General features: G+C 51.5%; 1 protein-coding gene across 4 annotated transcripts in view; it reads left to right on the top strand.

The window, feature by feature from the left end:
* Positions 1-20,169, top strand: part of IL17RA (interleukin 17 receptor A) — a 26,606-nt gene extending 6,437 nt beyond the window's left edge. The window contains exons 2-13 of one of the 4 annotated variants that reach the window (XM_059403912.1): positions 7,269-7,293; positions 8,005-8,151; positions 9,078-9,190; positions 10,479-10,605; positions 12,139-12,186; positions 12,286-12,449; positions 13,080-13,163; positions 13,548-13,632; positions 14,354-14,365; positions 14,622-14,723; positions 16,890-16,931; positions 17,553-20,169. In XM_059403912.1, the coding sequence (XP_059259895.1) occupies positions 7,269-7,293; positions 8,005-8,151; positions 9,078-9,190; positions 10,479-10,605; positions 12,139-12,186; positions 12,286-12,449; positions 13,080-13,163; positions 13,548-13,632; positions 14,354-14,365; positions 14,622-14,723; positions 16,890-16,931; positions 17,553-19,054 (2,451 nt within the window). In that variant the 3' untranslated portion in view covers positions 19,055-20,169. Of the gene's footprint in view, positions 1-7,268; positions 7,294-7,343; positions 7,485-8,004; positions 8,152-9,077; positions 9,191-10,478; positions 10,606-12,138; positions 12,187-12,285; positions 12,450-13,079; positions 13,164-13,547; positions 13,633-14,353; positions 14,366-14,579; positions 14,724-16,889; positions 16,932-17,552 lie in introns of those variants that run through there. The other 3 variants (XM_059403914.1, XM_059403915.1, XM_059403913.1) reach the window with 3 other exon arrangements.
* The last annotated feature ends 934 nt before the right edge of the window (positions 20,170-21,103 follow it).

A 21,103-nucleotide genomic window follows, 5' to 3' on the forward strand; every position in this document is an offset into this window, starting at 1 on the left:
CTAGTCCCTTTTTTTTTTTTTTTTTTTTAAGATTTCATTCATTTATTTGAGAGAGTGAGAGAGATGAGAGGGGAGAAAGTCAGAGAGAGAAGCAGACTCCCTGCAGAGCTGGGAGTCCAATGCTGGACTCCAGGATCACGACCTGAGCCGAAGCCAGTGGCACAATCAACTGAGCCACCCAGGCGCCCCTGGACTAGTCCCTTTAAAAGAAAGAAACAAGCACCTTTCAGATTTCTCTGCCTCCTCAGAGCACTGCATTTGCATCCTGACTTCACCACCTAGAATCCCTGCAAGCTTGAGCAGCTCAAGTGGCCTGTGGCTGGGTGTCCTCCCTTCCACAAGAAAGGGCTGGGTGAGCCATCACAAAGTTTATCCGAACCACTTTCCAGAATATAAATGCCTGTCCAAAGCCCAGTTGCATTGAGTGCTCAGTGACTGTCTCCCAAGGCAGAGAGGAGCCTTCTGTACACCTATTCTGTTCCTGGCCTGGTGCCGCACACACAGGGTGTGGGGCTTGATAAGTATTTGTGGAATGAGAGTCAAAGGAATGAGTGAATGAATGGATGAATGAAAAGGAGTGATTACCTGAGACCAGGCATAGCACTGTTTCTGGCTTCCTGGATTTAATAGCTCAAAACCCAGATGACTCTTGGGTTCCCCACAGAAATCGATATTGGAGTGACCATAAGTAATTGCAATTTCCTGAGCAGTCTCGGGTTGGCCCTTCCCATGGCCCGGGCTTTCCCTCAGGTCCCCCAAAACAGCTAGCCCAGAGAAGCTCAAGGGAAGACAGTGACTTGGATTTGGTCGGTATGAGTGTTAACATACTGTTTTATAGGCAGGATATGTGTTATCTTACAAATTCTTTTTTCTTTCCTGAGCACTTTGTGGTTTTGACTTGTGGCAGAATGTTTGATTTAAGCCTTCCCTTCCGGTTGCCATGCCACTCTTATGGTGTAAAAGGCTGTGTTCTGGGGACACTCGTACTTGGTGGAGGCGTTCCAGCAGTCCTGGCTGCCAGCCCAGTTACCAGTTCCCAGGCCATCATGCCCCACTTTGCACCCTGACCGCACCAGGCAGGCCTTCCTTCTAGAGACTGTGACAGCACAGAACCGCTGGAAGGACCCAGCAGGGCTGGGCAGGGGAGACACCACACGGGGTTCAAAGATCTGGGCTCCGCTTTGTAGCTCTGAGTCAGTCACTCCACGGTAAGGAGCCAGTGTTCTCACGGATAAAAGCAGCTCACCTCACAGGGTTCTGGGGAGAGCAAATACCGTGGAGGTGAGTGAAGGCACCAAACTACATGTGTTGTAGCTTTGGAAGGCTCTAGGGCATTCCATGGACCCGTAGCTCCGGGCCAGGCACTGTACTGGGGCTTCACCTGTGCAGCTTCCCTTCACACTCACCCCACCAGGCCGCACCACTGCCCCCTCCTAGAGAGGCTGGGTGATTGGCCGAAGGTCGCCCCGCTAGGGAGTGCTGGGCTGAGAAGCCAAGCCGTCTGTGACTTCAGAGCCCACTTTTCTTGACCAGGCACTTGGTCTTGTTCTTTGAATGTACAGAGTGTGACACAGTGAAAAGAAATTCCTTCCTTTTAATCCTCACCACTGTGGAGAGAGACTATTGGCCTACCTGTTGCAAGTGTCCCTTTTTTTTTCTTTTCTTTTTTTTTTTCCTTTTTTTTCATGTAGATGTTATAGCTGTGATTTAGAGCATGGATTCTGGAGCAAAACTGCATGGGTTTGAGGGTCAGCTCTGTGGGACCCTGGGCCACTTAACAGACCTCTCTGTGTCTCAGTTTTTTCATCAGTAAAAATAGGATAATGGGGGTGGGATACGCCTGGATGGCTCCGTCAGTTGAGCCTCAGACTCTTGATTTTGGCTCAGGCCTTGATCTCATCATCCTGAGATCGGCCCCACTTAGGGCTCTGCACTTAGCACGGAGTCTGCTTGTCCCTCTCCCTCTGCCATACCCCTTATGTGCACCTGCATGCTCCCTCTCAAATAAATAAATAAAATCTTTAAAAAAATAAAATAAAATAAAACCCAAACCAACAGACCTCTGTTCCAGCCCTCACTGCTCCCTAAAACGTTCCCAAAGATGATCACCTTCCATTTATTTTAGGGTTTTTTTTTTTCCTTCCTGGCATTTGCCTCCACATTTCTAAATGTACTTATATTGTTATTCTTGACTTGTCAGTGTTAGATGTTACCTATTAACTCATAGTAGCTAAAAATTTTAATTTCTTACATTTCTCCTTCCATGGCTTCTCCCAATGTCCCCATTGTAGTTATAACACAATTTTAGTGAAATCCATTATCTGTATTTGTAACAAGTAGGTAACCTTCACTGCTGAGGCCCATAGGTGTACTTAGATTACATTCCTTTTCTGGTGTAATTCCTTTTCCCTTTCCAAGATGATAAGTGCCTTAATTCTTCCGTAATCTTCCATGTAACTAGTCAGGTTTTTTTTCTGTCAGATTTGTCAGATGTTGTTTTCTCCAAACATCAGATAATTCCATTGATTCCATTCCCTCTCCCCCCAGAGAACTCCCTCCCGGAATCCCGGCTTCTCTAGGTCCAGCCTCAATAGATCCCTGGCGAGGCCTGTGGTGTAACTGTCATACTCGCTGTCCTGTCTTGGATCCTCTATGTGTCTTCCCAGGGCCTCCCTCCTTCATTCTCCTGGAACATTTCCTCCTACAGTTTCCTAAGAAAAGGTATAAGGGTGTGAGGGAAGTATATACACATATATACCCTCACACTTTTTATTAATTTGGCTGGGCATTAAAATCACGGGTGAAAGATAATTTTTCCTCAGAATTTTGAAGGCCTTGTTCTGTTGCCTTCTAGCAAACAGTGCAGATGCTGAGGAGGCCGGGGCCTTGCTGACTCTCTGTGTGTGGTACCTACTTTTTCTCCCTCTGGGATTATTTAGATCTTTTTATGCCTGGTATTCCAGAAGTTTCATCATGTTGGACCTTGATCTGGGCCTTTTCTCCAGGCCATTCAGTGAAACTTTTTAATTTAGAAGTATGTATCCTTCAGTCTGGAGTGTTTCTTTGCTTTTTAATTTCTTCCCCTCTGTTTTCTGTATATTCTTCCTCTGGAAATCCAGTTAATCATACCTTGATTTCCTGAATTCATTCTCTAAATAGTCATTTATTTTCTCTCCTATTTCTGTTTGTGTTTATTCTACTTTCAGAGAAATTTCCTGAATTAAAGCCCAACCCTTTCTATGGGTTTTTTTATTTCCAAAGTTCATTTCCAAGGACCCTGCCTTGGAAAGGGAAGTATCCTGACAAGTATCCTGTCCTTGTCAGTGTCGCCTCTTATCTCTTTGAAACTATCATAATTTTGTTTGTTTTAATTTTATTCTGTTCCCAGCATTATTTTTTAAAATGTATATGTTTTGATCTATTTTTCATACAGGAAACCCTTCTTAAGTATCTCATACTCTTTGGCTGTCTGAGAAGATTTTTTTTTTAAGATTTTATTTGTTTATTTGACAGAGATCACAAGTAGGCAGAGAAGTAGACAGAGAGGCAGGCAGAGAGAGAGAGGGGGAAGCAGGCTGCCCGCTGAGCAGGGAACCCAATGCAGGGCTCGATCCCAGGACCCTGGGATCATGACCTGAGCCAAAGGCAGAGGCTTTAACCCACTGAACCACCCAGGTGCCCCTGAAAAGATTTTTTTATGAAGATTTTATTTGTTTATTTGACAGAGAAAGAGTGAGAGCACAGGCAGGGGGAGTGGCAGGCATAGGGAGAAGCAGGCTCCCCACTGAGCAAGGAGCCCCATGTGGGGCTTGATCATGGGATCATGACCCAAACCCAAGGTAGATGGTTAATGAACTGAGCCACCCAGTTGCCCCATCTGAGAGTATTTTAAGAACAAGGTCCTAATCATGATGAGCACTGAGTAATGTATGGAGTGTTGACTCATGATACCTGAAACTAATATATCACTATATGTTCACTATACTGAAATTAAAATGAAAAACTTAATGAAAAAATTTTTTTTTAAAGAATGAGGTCCTAGGGGTGCCTGGGTGGCCCATTTGTTAAGCATCTGCCTTTGGCTCAGCTCTTGATCCCAGGGTCCTGGGATCAAGCCCCGCATCAGGCTCCCTGTTCAGGGGGAAGTCTGCTTCTCCTTCTCCCACTCCCCCTGATTGTGTTCCCTCTCTTGCTGTGTCTCTCTGTCAAATAAATAAATAAATAAAATCTTTTTTAAAAAGAAGAAGAAGAAGAATGAGGTCCTTAAAAGCTGATTAAATACTCTGTGTAGGTAGGGGTTATTGACCGCTGGACTTCAGGGAGTCGGGCTAATAAAGAACATATCCTGTCCATCATCAGTGGACTCTCAAATGTTGGAATCAGGAGGTCTTTTCCAGGGCTTGCCTGCCAGTGTTCTGAGATCAGAGCAAGGAAAAAGGTAATGGTTCCCAACGTTCCCTGTGCAGAACTTCACTGAACCAGACCCCCTTCGGTTCCTTTGTTTATACTACCTTCCCAGACACATGATACCTTTAAAAGACCTGATGCTTTAAAAGGTTCTGTTGGCTTCTCTCTTGTCCTTTTTCCCTTCTGTACCACTCAGATCCAAGTTCCTCCACTTGACCTGAGCCATTTGTCTATGCCTCCTTCCACTTGGCCTTTAAAAATTTGTTCTCGGGATGCCTGGGTGGTTCAGTCGGTTAACTGGCTACCTTCAGCTCAGGTCATGATTGCAGGGTGCTGGGATTGGGCTCCTTGCTCAGTGGGGAACCTGCTTCTCCCTCTGCCCACCACACCCACTGCTTATGCTCTCTCTCAAATAGATAAATAAAATCTAAAAAAAATTTTTTTTTTAATTTGTCCACATCTTTTGTCCACTGTGTTTTCTCTTTGTCCATGAAAATTCCTAAAAATGTTCTCTTTCCTAGAACTTTCCTGTGGTTTGGGGAGAGGCAGAAGATAACATATGTCTATGGTCAACATGCCATGACCTCTAATGGAATGTGTTATTCTGTATTTCACTGATACGCATAATTTTCTTTTCTGTTTAAATCTCTTTCCCCTCATCTTCCCTCTCTTCATCTGTTCTGCTTCCATCCCTTTACTCCCAGTAACCCATGTGTTAATGACCTGCTATATATCTGTCCACATATCTTTACATGTTCATACAATGATATTCATCATATGTATCATATATGGGAAGGGTTTTCTCATCACTTATTTCCACAGAAAATTGGATCATATGCTAAATAGTCCTTCACTTATGTTTCTTACTCATCAACACATCTTAAGCATCACTCCAGGTCAAAAGATAGCTACGTAACTCATTCTCTTTATCCTTTACGTGATATTTCCTGGTGGACAGCAGTGTCTTGTCCTCTGTGCCCTAGTCCTAGAAGTTTCTGGTGGGAGGAGAAATGAGCATGTGCGTGGAGGTTAATCTCCTTGCCGCCTTGGAAACAGAGTGACCCTAGAGTGAGCAGAAGCAGCTGGTGGATTCTGTTGAATGTGTGAGGAGTGCCTCGCAGAGTTTTGATGGCCCTGGGTGAGGGAGAATTCAGCGCCCAGAGCTGAACAGGACCCCAAGGGCTCATGAGCTGGTGTCCCAGAGGGTAGGGTCTGGGTGAAATGTCATGCTTAGAATCAGTCCCGGAGCATGTGCAAGGTTTTCATCCCTGTATCCGCTCTGTGAGTGAACCCTGGTGGCCATCTTCTCCCATCTTTACCCTGTCTCTCTACTCCCTTTTGAGAGAGACAGGCAGTTGCTGACCCCAACACCCGGTTTACATGCATACACCAAATCCCTCTCTTGTCCTGAAAATTGTATTCCTGATCTGCTTCAACATCTGTCTTTCTACTCCCAACTGATTGGTCCATTTTGCGCGTGTGGGTAATTCAAAATAGCCGAGCCTGGGTTCCTCCCTTGCTCTACTGCCAAACCTGAATATGTGTAGGTCACCCCTTATAATAAAAGCTTCCATTTACTGAGTGCTTACTAAATGCCAAGCTCTGAGGAAAGGCAGCCAGTAATTAAAGAGCAGCCATTATGTGCCAGACACTGAACAAATATTGTGTCATTGAGCAGGCAGTGACATGGTTCCCTGAACCCTGCAGCCAACAAAATTCTTCATCATGATTTTCTTATAGTAAGCGGCCTGTGTAACGGTTCGTGGTGCTATATTATTTTATTTAACTGTGTAATCAATAAACAAATACATTTCCGCTGTTTGAAACTTTTTGTAATGCAGATATTAGAAGCGGAAAGTGAAGGGCTCCCTCCCACACTCACACGGCCATCACCACCAGCCCACTCCCTGCCCCAGGATCTTAATGTGTGTCTCATTTAATTCTCAACAATGCTCTGGACGTGGTATTATGATCATTCTGATTTTACAGTTGAAGAAATCAAGGCCTGGCAACATTTTGTGTCTGGCCTAAAGTCACTTAGCTGGTAAGTGGTGGTAATGTGACTCAGCTCCAAGGATGTGTGTGCATATCTTCCGAAGTAGAGTCATCTGGCCAGACTGAAGTCAGTGATTGCATTTCCTACTGGTTGTAATTAGGGCTTCTAAATTTGGCTCTCCAGAGCTCCTCTAGGTTAGAGAGTTCACACATATTGCCAAAGTGGGAGGCAGCTATGAGGTCACATTTGTGCTTCGCTTTTCTGATCTATAAAACAGGGCTGAGGGTAACACTTAGTCCTAAATTCATGTGAGGATTTGAGAAATACTCTGTCTCGGTCACCCCGATCAGGGCCTGGCACCTAAGAGGGCTCGTAGGGAGGTGGTGAATTTTCCGCAGTTGACCCTGTTGCAGGAGCGGTGGTTTCGTTCCCTTCTCTCGCAGCACTGTGGTTCAGAAGGGAGGTGCGAGGCCCCAGGGTATTTAGAGGGTTTTCAGCGGGGTGCCCCTAGAGAACCCTCTCAGTGTCTTTTAAAAGGGGGAGGTTCCAGCATCTGGCTAGCTCAGTCGGTAGAGCATGAGACTCTTAAAAAGGGGAGGTTCCCAGCTGTTAACAGTTACTCAGAAAATGCCCTTTCCATTCTGTCATCCACTGGACCCACTTGCCATCCTGTTTCTCCCTGGGTGGGCAGGATGGGAGAAGCGTGAGGAGATGATGATTCCCTGCCCCAGGAGTGGCTCCCAAAAGCAGGGGTGATGCTGTGGACATCTTAGTCTTAAGAATGAGCCTAGAGAAGCATGGGGAGCCTGACTGATGCATGACCATTCTTTCCCCACTGTAATTACCTCCTTCCTTTCTTCCACAGGGACTAAACTGCGCAGTCAAGAATAGTAAGTCATCTGTTTGGGTTCATCCTGCTAATATTAAGTGCTAACCTCGTGCAGCTGTCTGACAGGAGCACTGCCCCTCCCCCTAGGCTCAGGGTGAGGGTGACAGCCTTTGGCAGGAGGGATCCCTGAGATTCCAGGCTGTGTGCACCTGCGCCTCCTATCGAGAATAGCCGTGATGCGAAAGTCAGGAAGTAAGACATGGGATTGTCACTTAGGTTTTGAACACATTGTCTGGGGTGCCACCCCGGTGTGTCTTCCATAGGACTTGATTTGCCAGATCTTGTCACTAGAATGTGAGAGACACCTGTGAGGTTGATCCTGTTTTATGTTTCAATTCAAGCAGGAGACACATACTTCAGGCATCTGTGCTAATTAGGGATGAGCCCTGGTATAAAACATATATCACCTTTTATTACTACCCCCATCCTTCCCATGCCCCATTTCACTGCTTTATCGCAAAACCAAGTTTCATGCTTTGTCTCCTGTCCTAAAATGTCCTTTAGACTTCAGAGCTTTGCAGGGGCTCAGACAAGCTGGAGAAGAGAGAGGCGGGGTGGCAGAGCTGGCCAGGGTCCCAGGCCCTGTGTGTGCATGATCAAGCTCTCTGGAGCCACTCCTGGGGGATCTTGCTTGCATGCCTCCTTCTCCAGCAGCTTCTTCAGGTTCTCGCAGAGCGTGGCGTTCTCTGATTCCTGCACTTTCCGGCTCCAGGTACCTGCCTGGATGACAGCTGGATCCACCCTCGAAATCTGACTCCCTCATCCCCCAAGGATGTCCAGGTCCACCTGGACTTTGCCCACAACCAGCATGGAGACCTCCTACCTGTGGCTCGCATCAGATGGACCCTGCAGACAGATGGTGAGCGGGCGTGGGGGGAGGGGGACGGTGCTGGAGGGTCTACCCTCCTCCAGGGGAGCCTGTACGTCAGACCTGCTGCCTCTCCCACCAGATTCAGAATGGAGTCCCGGACCCGTGGTCAGACATGAGGGCCTAGATTTCATGCTGAAAGCCTCCATCATTTCATGCAGTCAATGAGTCCTTCTTTAGTGTTTTAGATATTAACCCATGATGCTGTCTTCTCAACCCACCATCCTTCCTTGGGCCTAAAATCCTTATCACCCCGGAAAAAAAAGTCAAGTGGTTCATTCTCTGACTGTGATACCAAATGGTAATACATTGGCCAGTGTGCTTTTTCCTTTAATTTAGAGGCAGGAATTTTTTTTCTTTTTTAAGTCCTCTCCACACCTAACATGGGGCTCAAACTTATAACCCTGAGATCCTACTAAGCCAGACAAGCATCCCTAGGGGCTAGCATGTTTTTAAAACAACACTTCCCCCACCAAAATCTCTTCAGGGATAGAGAGCTATAGACAGAATCAGGAAGAGTGGGGTTAACAAGAGCCAGCCCCACATTTGTGACCGGGGCCCTGGGGAGCTCATCCTCCTTATAGCCCCTGGTGCCTACCCCAGCTTCTCCAAGGGTGGGGACAGCCAGGTTGGGAGATCCAGGCCACATTGCCAACACCCTAGCCACAAATCTGTACAGCCTTTACCTCTGGCCCAGCATCAAGTTTCAAGTGTCCTTGCCTGGCTGGGAAGTAACGCCTGCAAGGCTGTCAGCTCCCCCCAGCCCAGGAGTGAGCTGGAGGGAACAGGAAGTGGAGGGTTGGGTACAGCGAACAGATTTTCTTTAAGAGTGAGTTAGCATAACAGGCAGGGAAGTGCCACACCCAGCGGTTTGTCTCTGTTGACCAGCCTGTGTTTGTCTCTTCCCCAACCTGCAGCAAGCATTCTCTTCCTGGAGGGTGCTGAGCTATCTGTCCTGCAGCTGAACACCAATGAACGCTTGTGCATCAAGTTTGAGTTTCTGTCCAGACTGCAGCATCATCGCCAGCGGGTAAGCAGCTGGCCCCAGAGTGGACTGTGTTCCTCTCATGATAGCGAGGGGCAGAATGTGGTTTTTGAAACATCCCAGACACGCCCACCCCTGCTTTTGCTCCCAGAGTTCCCTAGTTGTTCAGCATAAAGTTGAGGAGAAGGCCTTGCACAGCCCCACTCCTGTTCTCTTCCTGTGTAACCGAGGTTTACGGGTTGGGGGGGGGCGGTGGGCTGCCTCCAGCAAAGAGCAGCTCTGCCCAGATCTGGGAACTGCTGTGGCTGGGGGCACAAGCGAGGGAGTTCTGCAGAACTCTCCATGTATTTTGCTGTTCGCTGCCCGATGGTAAAAGGTTGATTCATATTTGGCGGGTTTAAAGTATCAGTTCACAGAGTGTGGTCCCAGGACAGGCAGTATCAGCACGCCCTGTGAACCAGTTAGAAATGCTCGGCCCCACCCCCGACTTCTAGAATCTGAAACACTGAGTCGGGGCCCAGCCTTTGGTGCTGAACCAGCCTTCCAGGTGATTCCGGGGCAAGCTCCTGTCTGAACACTGCCAGTCAAAATCTACCAAAGGGCCTTTTTGCGGATCTTCTGCAAACCCAAGCAGCCAAGAACAGTTCCCTTCCCCTTTTTTTAATGAGAACCCCCAAACTTGACTGCTGGCTGGTTGCTGAAGCCCAGGTGCCTAGATGGATTTAGAAGCAAAGGACCACACACCCTCCGTCCACACCCAGACTAATTAGGATGTGAGTTTAAATCGGTATGCACCGTCCAGAAAATATCCTCACACCTTCTCTTATCTCTGCAATGAAGGCACCTTCAGGCACAGGCTGAGTGGGGGTCTATAGCCCTCCCTCTGCACTTTTGTATTCCAGAATATTCTCAAGAAATCCAGGCTCTCCCATTTAAGGAGGAAGAGTCACTTAACAAATGGTTTTTAGCTGCTGCTTGTGTGCTAGCCCCGAGTCCTCTGGCTTAGCTCCCTCACCCCCCCATTCTGGAGTCTGTGGGCTGACGAGGGAGGAGGACTGTGTTAGCTTTCCCCAGATTTTCTGGCATATGACACTACTGTCTACTGATGAGCCCAAATCTAGGTTTTTTAAGTAGGCACCGAAGACCAGAGGAAGCAAAGAGCAGAGACGCGTCTCCCTCTGATTTTGGATCTTGCCGTGGTGGTTGTTCTCTTCCCATTTCACGGACCTTTCAGGGGGCAGGTGGAGGTGGAGTTCTCTGGGCACACACTGCTGGGGGAGAGGTGTGTGTCTGTGTGTGACCTGTCCAACCTTGCCTTCCTCCCTCTCTTCAGTGGCATTTTACCTTCAGCCACTTTGTGGTAGAACCTGGCCAGGAGTATGAGGTGACCGTTCACAACCTGCCCAAACCTATCCCTGATGGGGACCCAAACCACCAGTCCAGGAACTTCCCCGTGCCTGGTAAGAGCGCCCTTCCAAGCCATTCCTTTCATCACTTGGCTCTTCCTCTTGGAGAAGAAATCGGCAGGTGGCTCAGATAGCAGCCTTCCTGCTCAGCTGGGCTATGGCTGCCATTGTCAGCACAAGGTACCTACAGAATGAGCAGACACTGTGCTTGGGGAGCTCCTTGCCCAGGATGCATCAGGAAGACAAGCCACTCGGAAGAGCTTTGACCCCTGCTTCGAGCCTTGTCCCAGCTCTCATCACCTTGCTCTGCACTTTTGTCTTTTTCATTCCCCACCTGCCCTGCCTGGTTCTTCACTTTTTACCCACATTTATCTATCGCTGTCCCGTGTGTGACATCATCTCCTCTTCCCCCTCAGACCTGTTGTGCCTAGGAAGACCGCTGGGCTTACCTTCTAAAACGTCATTTGATGTCTGTGCACCTTCTAGGTCCCTTTCCTGCCAGCATCTCAGCCATAGCCTACATTGCTCATTGTTCAAAGCCAAGTACACATGGAGCCCCAGCCCCCCCGAGGACAGGGTCTGGGGCTTAGACCCATCCGTGCACGCTCTTGAGCCCACCATTGCCTTGTGTGTAGGCAGTGCAGGAAATGCCTTCTTAAATTCCTGGAGTGCCACACACACACAAACACACACACACACACACACAGTCTGCTTACCCTGCTTTTATTTCTCTTCATGTTAACCATCGCTCCCTGACACATTGATATTTTCGTGATGTTACATTATGCTGTTTTTTATTTGGTCTCTTCTACTGGAACGTGCTCTCCAGAGGGCAGGGGCTCTCCCTTACTCAGCACTGTATCTCTAGTGCCTAAACCAGTGCCCGGCACAGGTCGGGTGTTCGTAAGTGCTTGTCAGAAGAGTGAATCTCCCAAGGCCCTCCCTTGTTCCTATAATAGACTGACCTAGTCCCTATCACAGCAGTTCATACCTGTCACATGTCTTCTTAAACCAAAGTGAAAATGATACAGTCAAGGCCATTATGGAAGGGAAGTCAGGAAGAGGTCTTTGGAGCTGTGGTCCTCAAGGCAGTCCGTAAGTCAGTGGCATCATTGAATCACCTGGGAGCCTGTCAGAAATGCAGATTTTCAGGGACACTCCCCAGACCAACTGCATCAGACACTACCCAGGATGATGCACAGGAAAGTTCGAGAAACACTGCTGTGAAGGAACAAAGTACTTCTGCCCCTGTCAAGAGTCAGAGGCAACTTCAACAAAAGCTTGGGGCGGGCGGAGTGGGTGGGGGAGGAACTGGAGTGGGCGGAGACTCTCAGAGCAAGCGGAGGAATACAGCTGAGTCTGGAAGGTTCTCTGAGAGAGGAGGGAATGATACAACCAGGTCAGCCCCCAGTTCTGTGGAGCCCCTGGCACGTGGCAGCAGTTCACTCCTGGAGCTTGCTTTGACGGGGCTGTCTTTGAACAGACTCCCCAGAAGGAAAGAGGTGGTTATCCCTGGTGTCAGGAGTCTAGAAAAGCCAACTTTCTAAGGCTGAAGCTTAGTGGTTCCCCTTCTCTCCGGGTTGGCAGGCTGCGAGGACCCCAGGATGAGGATGACCACACCATGTGTGAGCTCAGGTAATGGCGGGCAGCGGCATTGCTAGGAGAGCTTCCCCAAGTGCATACGTGCGCGCGCACACACTCCCCTCACTCCCAACCCGTGTCTGCCCTGGGCAGGCAGCCTGTGGGACCCCAACATCACGGCAGAGACCCTAGAGGCCCAGCAGCTGCGGCTGAGCTTCACCCTGTGGAACGAGTCTACCCCTTACCAGATCCTGCTGACCAGCTTTCCACACACGGAGAACCAGAGCTGCTTCCATCATGGCCTCATGGTGTCCACGGTAAGGCGTCACCGTCCTGAGCGTGAATGCCACGGCGTCAAGCCTCCCAGTACTGTGGTTGATCCCAGGTCTGCACCACTTGGCTCTTATCTTTCCTTCTGACATGTGGTCAGGGTAGAGTCAGGTCTGTGGTGGCTCTTTCCTTGGGCTCCATTGTGTAGTTGATCTCTGCCCTGCTCGCCTCCCTCATCCTCTCAGTTCCTCCTTCCTCAGGCCCTCTGGTTCTCCTTGCCTTTTATTCCACCTGTTCTGAAAAGGACCTGAAGAGTTTTAAAACGTGGGTATCGAAACAAAAGGGAAATAAAGATGAGGAAACGAGATGAAGCGAGGGTGGAGTTTCTATGGAAAATGTGTGTCAGGCAGTCGGCTGTGAGCACAGGCTTGTCCTCACGATCCCCAGCAGCCCAAGCAAAGAGAGAAACGCTGGTCACTAGATGTGTTCCTGTGTCAATGAGCCGGTTGCCATAGGGAAATGGAGTTTCTCCCAGAACGGAAACCTGGAGAGCCGTTCTCCGCACAGCATTCCTCCAGGACCCACTGGACAGCGATGGCCACGTTCTCAGCAGCTGCGTTAGCACTGCGGCAAGCTCGTGCCAGTCCAGCCTGATGCCCCCTCTCCTCTCCCTGCAGCCCACACTCGAGGAGTTCCACCAGCGGGCCAACGTCACGCTCACCCTGTCAGACCGGACTTGGTGCTGCCGCCACCGAGTGCAGGTGGGTGTGTGTGGTGCGGACAGGAGTGGGAGCACATGCACAGGAGGGCACTCTACCTAGAGGGGCTGAGTAGGGAAGGAAGGCAGCTCAAGGACTCCTGCTCTCTCTAGGGACCTGGCTCCCCGACCCCGTGGGGATCACTGCCTAGAGAGGCATCCTGTCTGCCTTCCCTAGCCCCATACTCCCCGCCTCCCCAGGCAAGGCTTCTTGGCACCCAGTAGCCAATGGACGATCTGCCTCTCAGGCCCGTGGGGATCCTGGAGTGGCCGGCCAGTTCTGCTCCCCGCAGCAGCCTCTGTTGGCAAGGAAGCCGTCGTGGAAGGCCTGAGCCCCCCACCCAGCATCTCAGCGGCCCTCTCTTCCCCACTTTCTCTGCTCCCCCAGATCCAGCCCTTCTTCAGTAGCTGTCTCAACGACTGTCTCAGACACTCCGTAACCCTTCCCTGCCCAGAAATTCCAGATGCTCCAGGTAGGAGGTGTATGGCTGCTCTGGGGCATTTTGGGGGATTGAAAGTGAAGGAAGGTCAGCACCTTGAGCTGAGCCCTGACCTGGTGCTAAGGGTGGGGGTGGACTTTAATTTTACTTGGAGTTATTCAGGCTTGCAATGCAGAGCTGTAGAGACACTGCTGGGTTGGCCTCCTGACTGCCTCTCATTAGCTGTGCAGCCATGGGCAAGACACTTAACTTTTCTGATCCTCAACTTCTGTGACTGAAGAACTGGGGATCGTTCGTGTCCGAGAGTACTGGTATGGACCACAAAGTGCTTTACCACAACTCCTCGGGCCATGAAGTAGAGCATGCCTCCTGTAGTACGTACATGAGGAAGCAGAGGCACAGAGATGTTCAGTAACTTGTCCAAGAGCACTCAGCAGGGAAGTGGCAGAGCTGCGCATCCCCTCTTCTGGCACCGTGGCCCACCCCCACTCAGAAGCCTAGCCCCGAATGGGGGCAGAGAGCCACAGCCATTCCATCGGCTGGAATGAGGATCTGGCCCCCAGGTGGGAGTTGGGGCACCTCTTAGCAGGCCAGCAGCTCACATGTGTCCTGTAGACATTGTCATTAAGCAGAACAGGTCTCTGGAACGCCCAGGGTAGGGCCGAGGTCACCAGAGGCCCCTGGTGGACATCAGCGGTGGATTCTGTGATTACTGCTAATAATGAATACTGTTTTCCCTTTGTTCCCATTGCAGTCCCGATTGCAGGTAAGGCCAGCTGTCCTTCCCATCCACTGCAGGAGTCCCTGAGGCCCTTCGTCAGGGGCCACATGACAAGTCCCTCACTGAGTCTCATCTGGAACTACGCAGAGAAGGAGGCCAGCCCGGGGGTGGAGGTCGTCAGCATGTCATGGCACAGGCCGGAAAGGACTGCCCAGCGGCTGGGCAGCGGGGCTGGGAGAGCTCAGGGCCAGCGGAGCAGGCCTTCTCTGCCGTGTCACTCATGTCGTTCTGCTTCCCACAGACTACATACCCCTGTGGGTGTACGGGTTCATCACGGGCATCTCCATCCTGCTGGTGGGTTCCGTCATCCTGCTGATCATCTGCATGACCTGGAGGCTGCCCGGTAAGTATCGTCACAGCATTTGCCCCTCTGTTCCCCTCTGTCTCCCTAGGCCCTCCTCTCCCACTCCAGTCTCTGAGAGGCCATACTGGGGGGGCACCCTGTAGTCCCAGCCCTTCCATCTCAACTGAAGTACCGACATTGTGTCTCTTGGGCCACAGCAAGCTTAACTGTCAGGAGCTGAGCCTGCAGAAGGCTGACATGAGCTCGGATCCCAGCCCCACCACTTACGCCCCAGGCCGATTACTTCAGTCCCTGAGCCTTGGGTTCCTCTTTTATAAAATAGAAATTAAAAAGATACCCACATCATAAAACGAATGGAAGGATTACATGAAATAATGTATATGACTTCTTAGACTAGAGCCTGGCACTATTTGCTCGACAGATGTTAGCCATAATTTCGTTTATTGTTACCAAAATTAATATTTTTAAAACGAACTGGATTGGAAGAGTAAGGGTAGAGTTTCCCTGCCTCAGACATGATCAGCCAGGCAGGTGGGAGAACCTGAACGAGCCCATCCTGCACCCCCCAGATGCGTACATCTGTCAGGGAGAACAGCAAGAGATAGCATAATGTGACAGAGAAGGCTCTGGATGGGCCAAGAACACATGGATGTGGCCCCCAGCTCTGCCTCCCTACAGCTTACTGAATAAACCCTAGATCTAGTTTTGCCTTCTGGAAAATGGGATAATAACCCCTCCTTCTCAAGGTTGGGGTGTGGATTGGATGGCCCAGCGTGGAAGGTCCTGGCCAGTGGGTGCTGGGAGATAGCAACTCCCTCTCCCTGGATCCCTGTCTGGCCAAGTTCTGAGCAGAAAGCACCTGGGGCCTTCTGGTGAAGGGCTGGGCCTTCCCCTGCCCCTCCATGGCCCCGCACCCTTCCTTCACTGGCCTGAGAGCCGTTCCCACACTTACAAGAACTTACAAGGTTCATCAAGGTTAAGTATCAGTCATTATTAATTGTTGTGTGATGGGCTCTGGAAGACCCACCGCGAGGGCCCTTCTCCTCAGGACCATTAGCAGGGTCAAATAAGTTAACATCTCTGTGAGTGCTTTAAAGATTGATTGATTGATTGATTTGGGGGATGGTGGGAGAAAGAGAAGGCATCTCAAGCAGACTCTCCACTGACCCCCGAGCCCCCACGGGACCCCATCTCATGAGCTGAGCCGAAACCAAGAGTTGGACGCTTACCTGACTGAGCCAGCCCCTCCCCATCCCCCAACCCCACCCACACCTCCGCCCCCTGGCATGCGTGAGTGCTTCCTAAACTGTAAAGCCCCCCATAGATGCCAGGGAGGCTTTTTCTTCATTTCTGTAGTTGCACTCTGACCTTCTGTTGAAGAGTCCCCTATACCATGGGATGAAGGAAAGGACACTTGTTTGACTGCCTTTGGTAGTTCTGGGAAGAGGCCCAAGAGGTGGGAATTGAAATTCAGGTTCGAAAAGTCTTCCTTGGCCACCCGTGGGTTCTGGGCATCCTGCCACATCACCGAGGAACTGACTCCCGCACCACGGTTCCTTCTTTGCGTCTCTGGGGGAACCGTTGCTTCAGAATGTCGTTTCCTTTCCTCACTTCAGAAATACCCGGAGGAAGTGTTGTAAACGGGCCTGGTGGGGGCTGCTTCTGGAGATGTGTCGTAAGCCTCTTACAAGGACAATTCTGGGAGAGAGGCTTTCCCTGCACTGGGGGGTTTCCTCAGGGCTGGCCAGACTGTGGGGAGGAGAGGAACCATTGCTAGAACGAGGGACCATGCGGGGGATCCCCTAGTCACCATGCCGGGGGTCCTGGCTAGGTCAGTGCTACAGAATATTCCTGACCCCAGCTGACTATGTACAATGTGCCAGACATTTCACAGATACAATCTCTTTTCATCTCCACCACACAGACGCCCTTTACAGAGGAAGAAACTGAGTTCCAGAGCCCTCAGTAACTTTCCCAAATCTCCCAGCTGTTGATGGCAAACCTGGGAGTCACACCTGAGCAGCTCCTCACAGCACGGGGTCCTGCAAAGGCCCCAAAGCACCTACCAACTGTTGTTTCTGAACGCCCTCGCTAGTTATCTGCCCTGGGTCAGGGCTGGGCCAGCGCTCCATCAGACGGCCCCCGGGAACTGATCCCTGTTGCTCCTCCAAAAGAGCCGCTCCAGCGTATTTTTTTTTCTTTCAGGGTCTCATCGTGAAAAATATGGTAATGACAGCAAATGCACAGGTCAGTGTTTCCTGGTGTGGGTGGGTTGGGTTTGGTGAGTGTTGCTGTCAAAGGCATGCTCGAGGGTTCTCTTGAGACACAGGGGTGGGTTGCCTTCTGCAGTTTAACTCCTGACTTCCTTCAGAAGTCTTCAGCATGGAGGACCCACCTTCTAGGACCCCCACACAAAGGGGACCACAAATGGCCAGGCTGGGATACATTTTTGAAATCACTTGGGCAAGGGAAGGAAGAGTAGGGTACCATCTTTGATGAAGAGAGTTATAGGTCCTGCCTGTAACAGATTATAGAATATATAGAATACTATAACAGTGTTCTGTAGGCAGATCTTTGTGCCTTTTCTTCTTTTTAATTACAATAATTAAAGTGTAGGCTCAAGGCCAGATGGGAATCTTGAGAAAGAAATTCACTCTCCCAGAAGGCACCGCACTGATTCTTTCCAGACAGCCAGAACGGGCCTTATTGCAAGGCGTTGGCTGCATCACTGAGAATGGGGAGCCCGTGTCTGCTGGTCCAGTTGCCCCCAGGCTGACCAGTGGGGACCGCTGCCCTGGGCCTGCGGCTTGAGGGTCGGTGCAGGTGCACAACCAAACCCAGGGGCCTGGCTTTCCTTGTTTCCCTCAGATGTCCTGCCAGAGACCAGCCTGACCCCACCACCCCTGAAGCCCAGGAAGGTCTGGATTATCTACTCCGCTGACCATCCCCTCTATGTGGATGTGGTCCTGAAGTTCGCCCAGTTCCTGCTCACTGTCTGTGGCACAGAAGTGGCCCTTGACCTGCTAGAGGAGCAGGTCATCTCAGAGGTGGGGGTCATGACCTGGGTGGGCCGCCAGAAGCAGGAGATGGTAGAGACCAACTCCAAGATCATCATCCTGTGCTCCCGAGGCACCCGGGCCAAGTGGCAGGCCATCCTCGGCTGGGAGGAGCCGGCCGTGCAACTCCGGTGTGACCGCTGGAAGCCAGCGGGGGACCTCTTCACCGCGGCCATGAACATGATCCTACCAGACTTCAAGAAGCCAGCCTGCTTCGGCACCTACATCGTCTGCTACTTCCGTGACATCAGCAGTGAGAGTGACATCCCCGACCTCTTCAACATCACTTCCAGGTACCCACTCATGGACAGATTTGAGGAAGTGTACTTCCGGATCCAGGACCTGGAGATGTTTGAACCTGGCCGGATGCACCGTGTCGGGGAGCTCACAGGGGAGAACTATCTGCAGAACCCGAGCGGCTGGCAGCTCAAGGAGGCAGTGGAGCGGTTCCGGCAGTGGCAGGTCCAGTGCCCAGACTGGTTTGAGCATGAGAACCTTTGCTCAGCGGATGACCAGGACCTCCCGTCGCTGGACGAAGAGGTGTTCAAGGAGCCCCTACTGCCGCCAGGAAGAGGGATCATCAAGCAGAAACCCCTGATACAGGAACCCACCTCCGAGGGTGCCCTGGTGGGAGAGCTGCTCATCAGTGAGGAAGGAAGAGGACTGTCGAGGCTGGATCCTCAACTCCTGCCCCAAGGAGAACTGGCAACCCAGGCTCTCCACACCGCGGTGCTCCCAGTGGAGGAGATCCCTCCGGCTCAGGCCGTGGAACCCGTTCCTCTGGCCACCGAGAGTAACACAGCAGGCCGGTTGGCTGTCGGGGAGGCAGACGAGGCCTGCCCACTGTTGGAGGGCTACGGCCCACAGCGGAACAGCGTCCTCTGCCTCCCCGTAGACTCAGAGGCCCCGCCTCTCTGCAGCACCCCGATGGCATCGCCCAGCTGCCTCCCGGAAGACATCAGGGAGCAGCTCGAAGGCTTGATGTTCTCCCTCTTCCAGCAGAGTCTGAACTGCCAGGCCCTGGAGGGCTGGGACAGAGCCCCGGTGGCTCTCAGAGACCTCTGCACACCCTCCGAGGAGGAGCAACGGCAGTCGGTGCAGTCTGACCAGGGTTATATCTCCAGGAGCTCCCCACAGCCCCCGGAAGGACTCATGGAGATGGAGGAAGAGGAGGAAGAGCAGGACCTGGGGACATTGGCCAAGCAGCTCTCTCCCGAGGACCTAGAGAACCTGAGAAGCCTCCAGAGAAGGCTCTTCTTCCAAGAGCTTCAGAAGAGCTCTGGCTGGGACAGTGTGGAGCCGGAGGAGCCCTAGGGCCTCCCCGCGCGCAGGGTGTTGAGAGAAGGGAGTGTGTGTGTCCACGAGGGTTCATGCGAGTGTCTGTATATATGTATAGATTCCTGTATGAAGTGTTTGCCTTTAGATGTGGCCCTCTCGAGCCCTAGGTCTGCCCCTGAATTTTCTTCCTCTGACCTTCTGGTCATGTTCTGTCCCAGCAAGAATCCACAGCCCATCCCTGCTCTGAGCCAGCGATACAGTGTCATTGAGCCACCGTCGTGCCATTTTCAGTCATGCAACATTTATTTTGCACCTCTTGTTGCCAAGCGTGTGAGATGTAAAGGTAAATCTTACAAGGTAGTGGCCCTGGTCACTAAGGGGTGAGAGTGACAGATTAGCAAACAGGATGGTCCTGTGTGTTGGAAAGGCTTGGTAGAGGTCTGCCTACAGCTATAAAAGCACACAGAAGGAGCAGCTGGGCCCAGAGACTATGGCTGGAGTGGGCAGCGCCTGGGGTGGGGCTGGAACCAGGGGGCCTAGAGTGGGAGGACAGGACAGCCGGAGCCCAGGCTGGAGAGGGGCTTGTGGGCCAGGCTAGGGGGGTTGGGACATCAGCCCAGTGGCCTGGCATTCCTTTGATAGGGTTACCTGCTGCCCTGCAGAGGAAGGACCTGAGGACCAAAAATACCCGAAAGCCCCTGGGCAGCAGCACCCCCCAAGCTCGAGAGGTCCCAGAGCTGGGCACCCAAGCCTGGGTATGAGATATGGAGGCTCCAGCAGGGTGGGCGCAGGGGAGCAGGCCTCTCTGAGGGGGAGGGAAATGGGCCTCTCTGTACTTAAAAGTCTGAGGCTCAAAGGCAGTATTCGAGGAGAGATGCTAAAGTTTAGTGAGTAAAGAAGCTGTTCTTCAGGTGCCTTCTTGGGAGGAGCTGAGGGCTTCTGTCTGTCTGGGTCCCAGCCCGGGAGGCCGTGTGCCCCTGCACTCGGGTGAGCTCCTCGCCTGTACCCTCGCCCTCAGCTGGAGCTCCAAGCAAGCTTCAGGGACGGAGTGATGGGAAACCATCCCAGGGTGTGTGTGTGTGTGTGTGTGTGTGTGTGACACAGACATGTGCACACAAGGGAGATAATCAATAAAAGAAGGAATAAATGTGTCTACTCTGGTGAGAACCCCACTTTGTTCCGTGGAGTCACATGTTACCATAGGACAATTTCCCAGCTGTCCGGTCCTTAAAGTTGTGCGATTTCCCGGCACAACCTGGGGGATGGCAGGTCAGAGGCCCAGACTGCGTACAGCCTGTACACAGCCCAACGGCCACGAAGGACCAGGGGAAGCAGGGCTGCACACAGGGTGTCTGTGTCCCCCAAAATACCTCAGTGTGACAGTAGCAGAGGGACAGGTGATTAGGTCGGGAGGAGGGAGCCCCAGAGAGCTCCATACACCCATGAGGGCGCAGTGAGATGGTGTCCTGTGACCCGGGCAGCAAGCTCCCACCACATATCCAGGATCCAGTCCGCCAGCTCCTTGGTCTGGGACTCGCCAGCCCCCAGAACCATGAGCTACTTGTGTACTTGCAATCTGCCCCATGTTCAGTGTTCTGTTCTGAGCCCTTCCAGACTGAGCAAGATTGGGAGCCACATTCTCCCAGCTGCTGGCCTTTCAGGCTCTGTCTTCCCTCCAGTAAGCTGCCCGTGGGCCTCGCTGGGGCCACATGCCTACCAAGCTTTTGATGGTGTCACCCCAGCTTCCACAAAGTGCTTACTCCATGTCCAGAGTATGGAACAGTATGGTGGACTGGACACGCCACCGGTGTGCCCCAACCAGTGTGGCCTTGGTGCCCAGAAGCATACTTGTCATTTGCATTGCATTCCCCACAAGCCTTGACGTCCAGCTCTGCTGGCCTTGGAGGCCACGTGTCCTCCGTTAGCACTGTTCACTGCGTCCCTCTCTAGGGCGGCTGCTTGTTTTCCTAACAACTTTATAGAGATACGGTGCACATCCATGTCATCCACTCAGCAACCATCGGCATCATCAATTTCAGAACATTTTTCTTATCCCCAGAAAGAAATCCAGCACCCCTTCATCCT

This window comes from Mustela nigripes, chromosome 6, assembly GCF_022355385.1.
Source record: "Mustela nigripes isolate SB6536 chromosome 6, MUSNIG.SB6536, whole genome shotgun sequence".
Taxonomy (NCBI): domain Eukaryota; kingdom Metazoa; phylum Chordata; class Mammalia; order Carnivora; family Mustelidae; genus Mustela; species Mustela nigripes.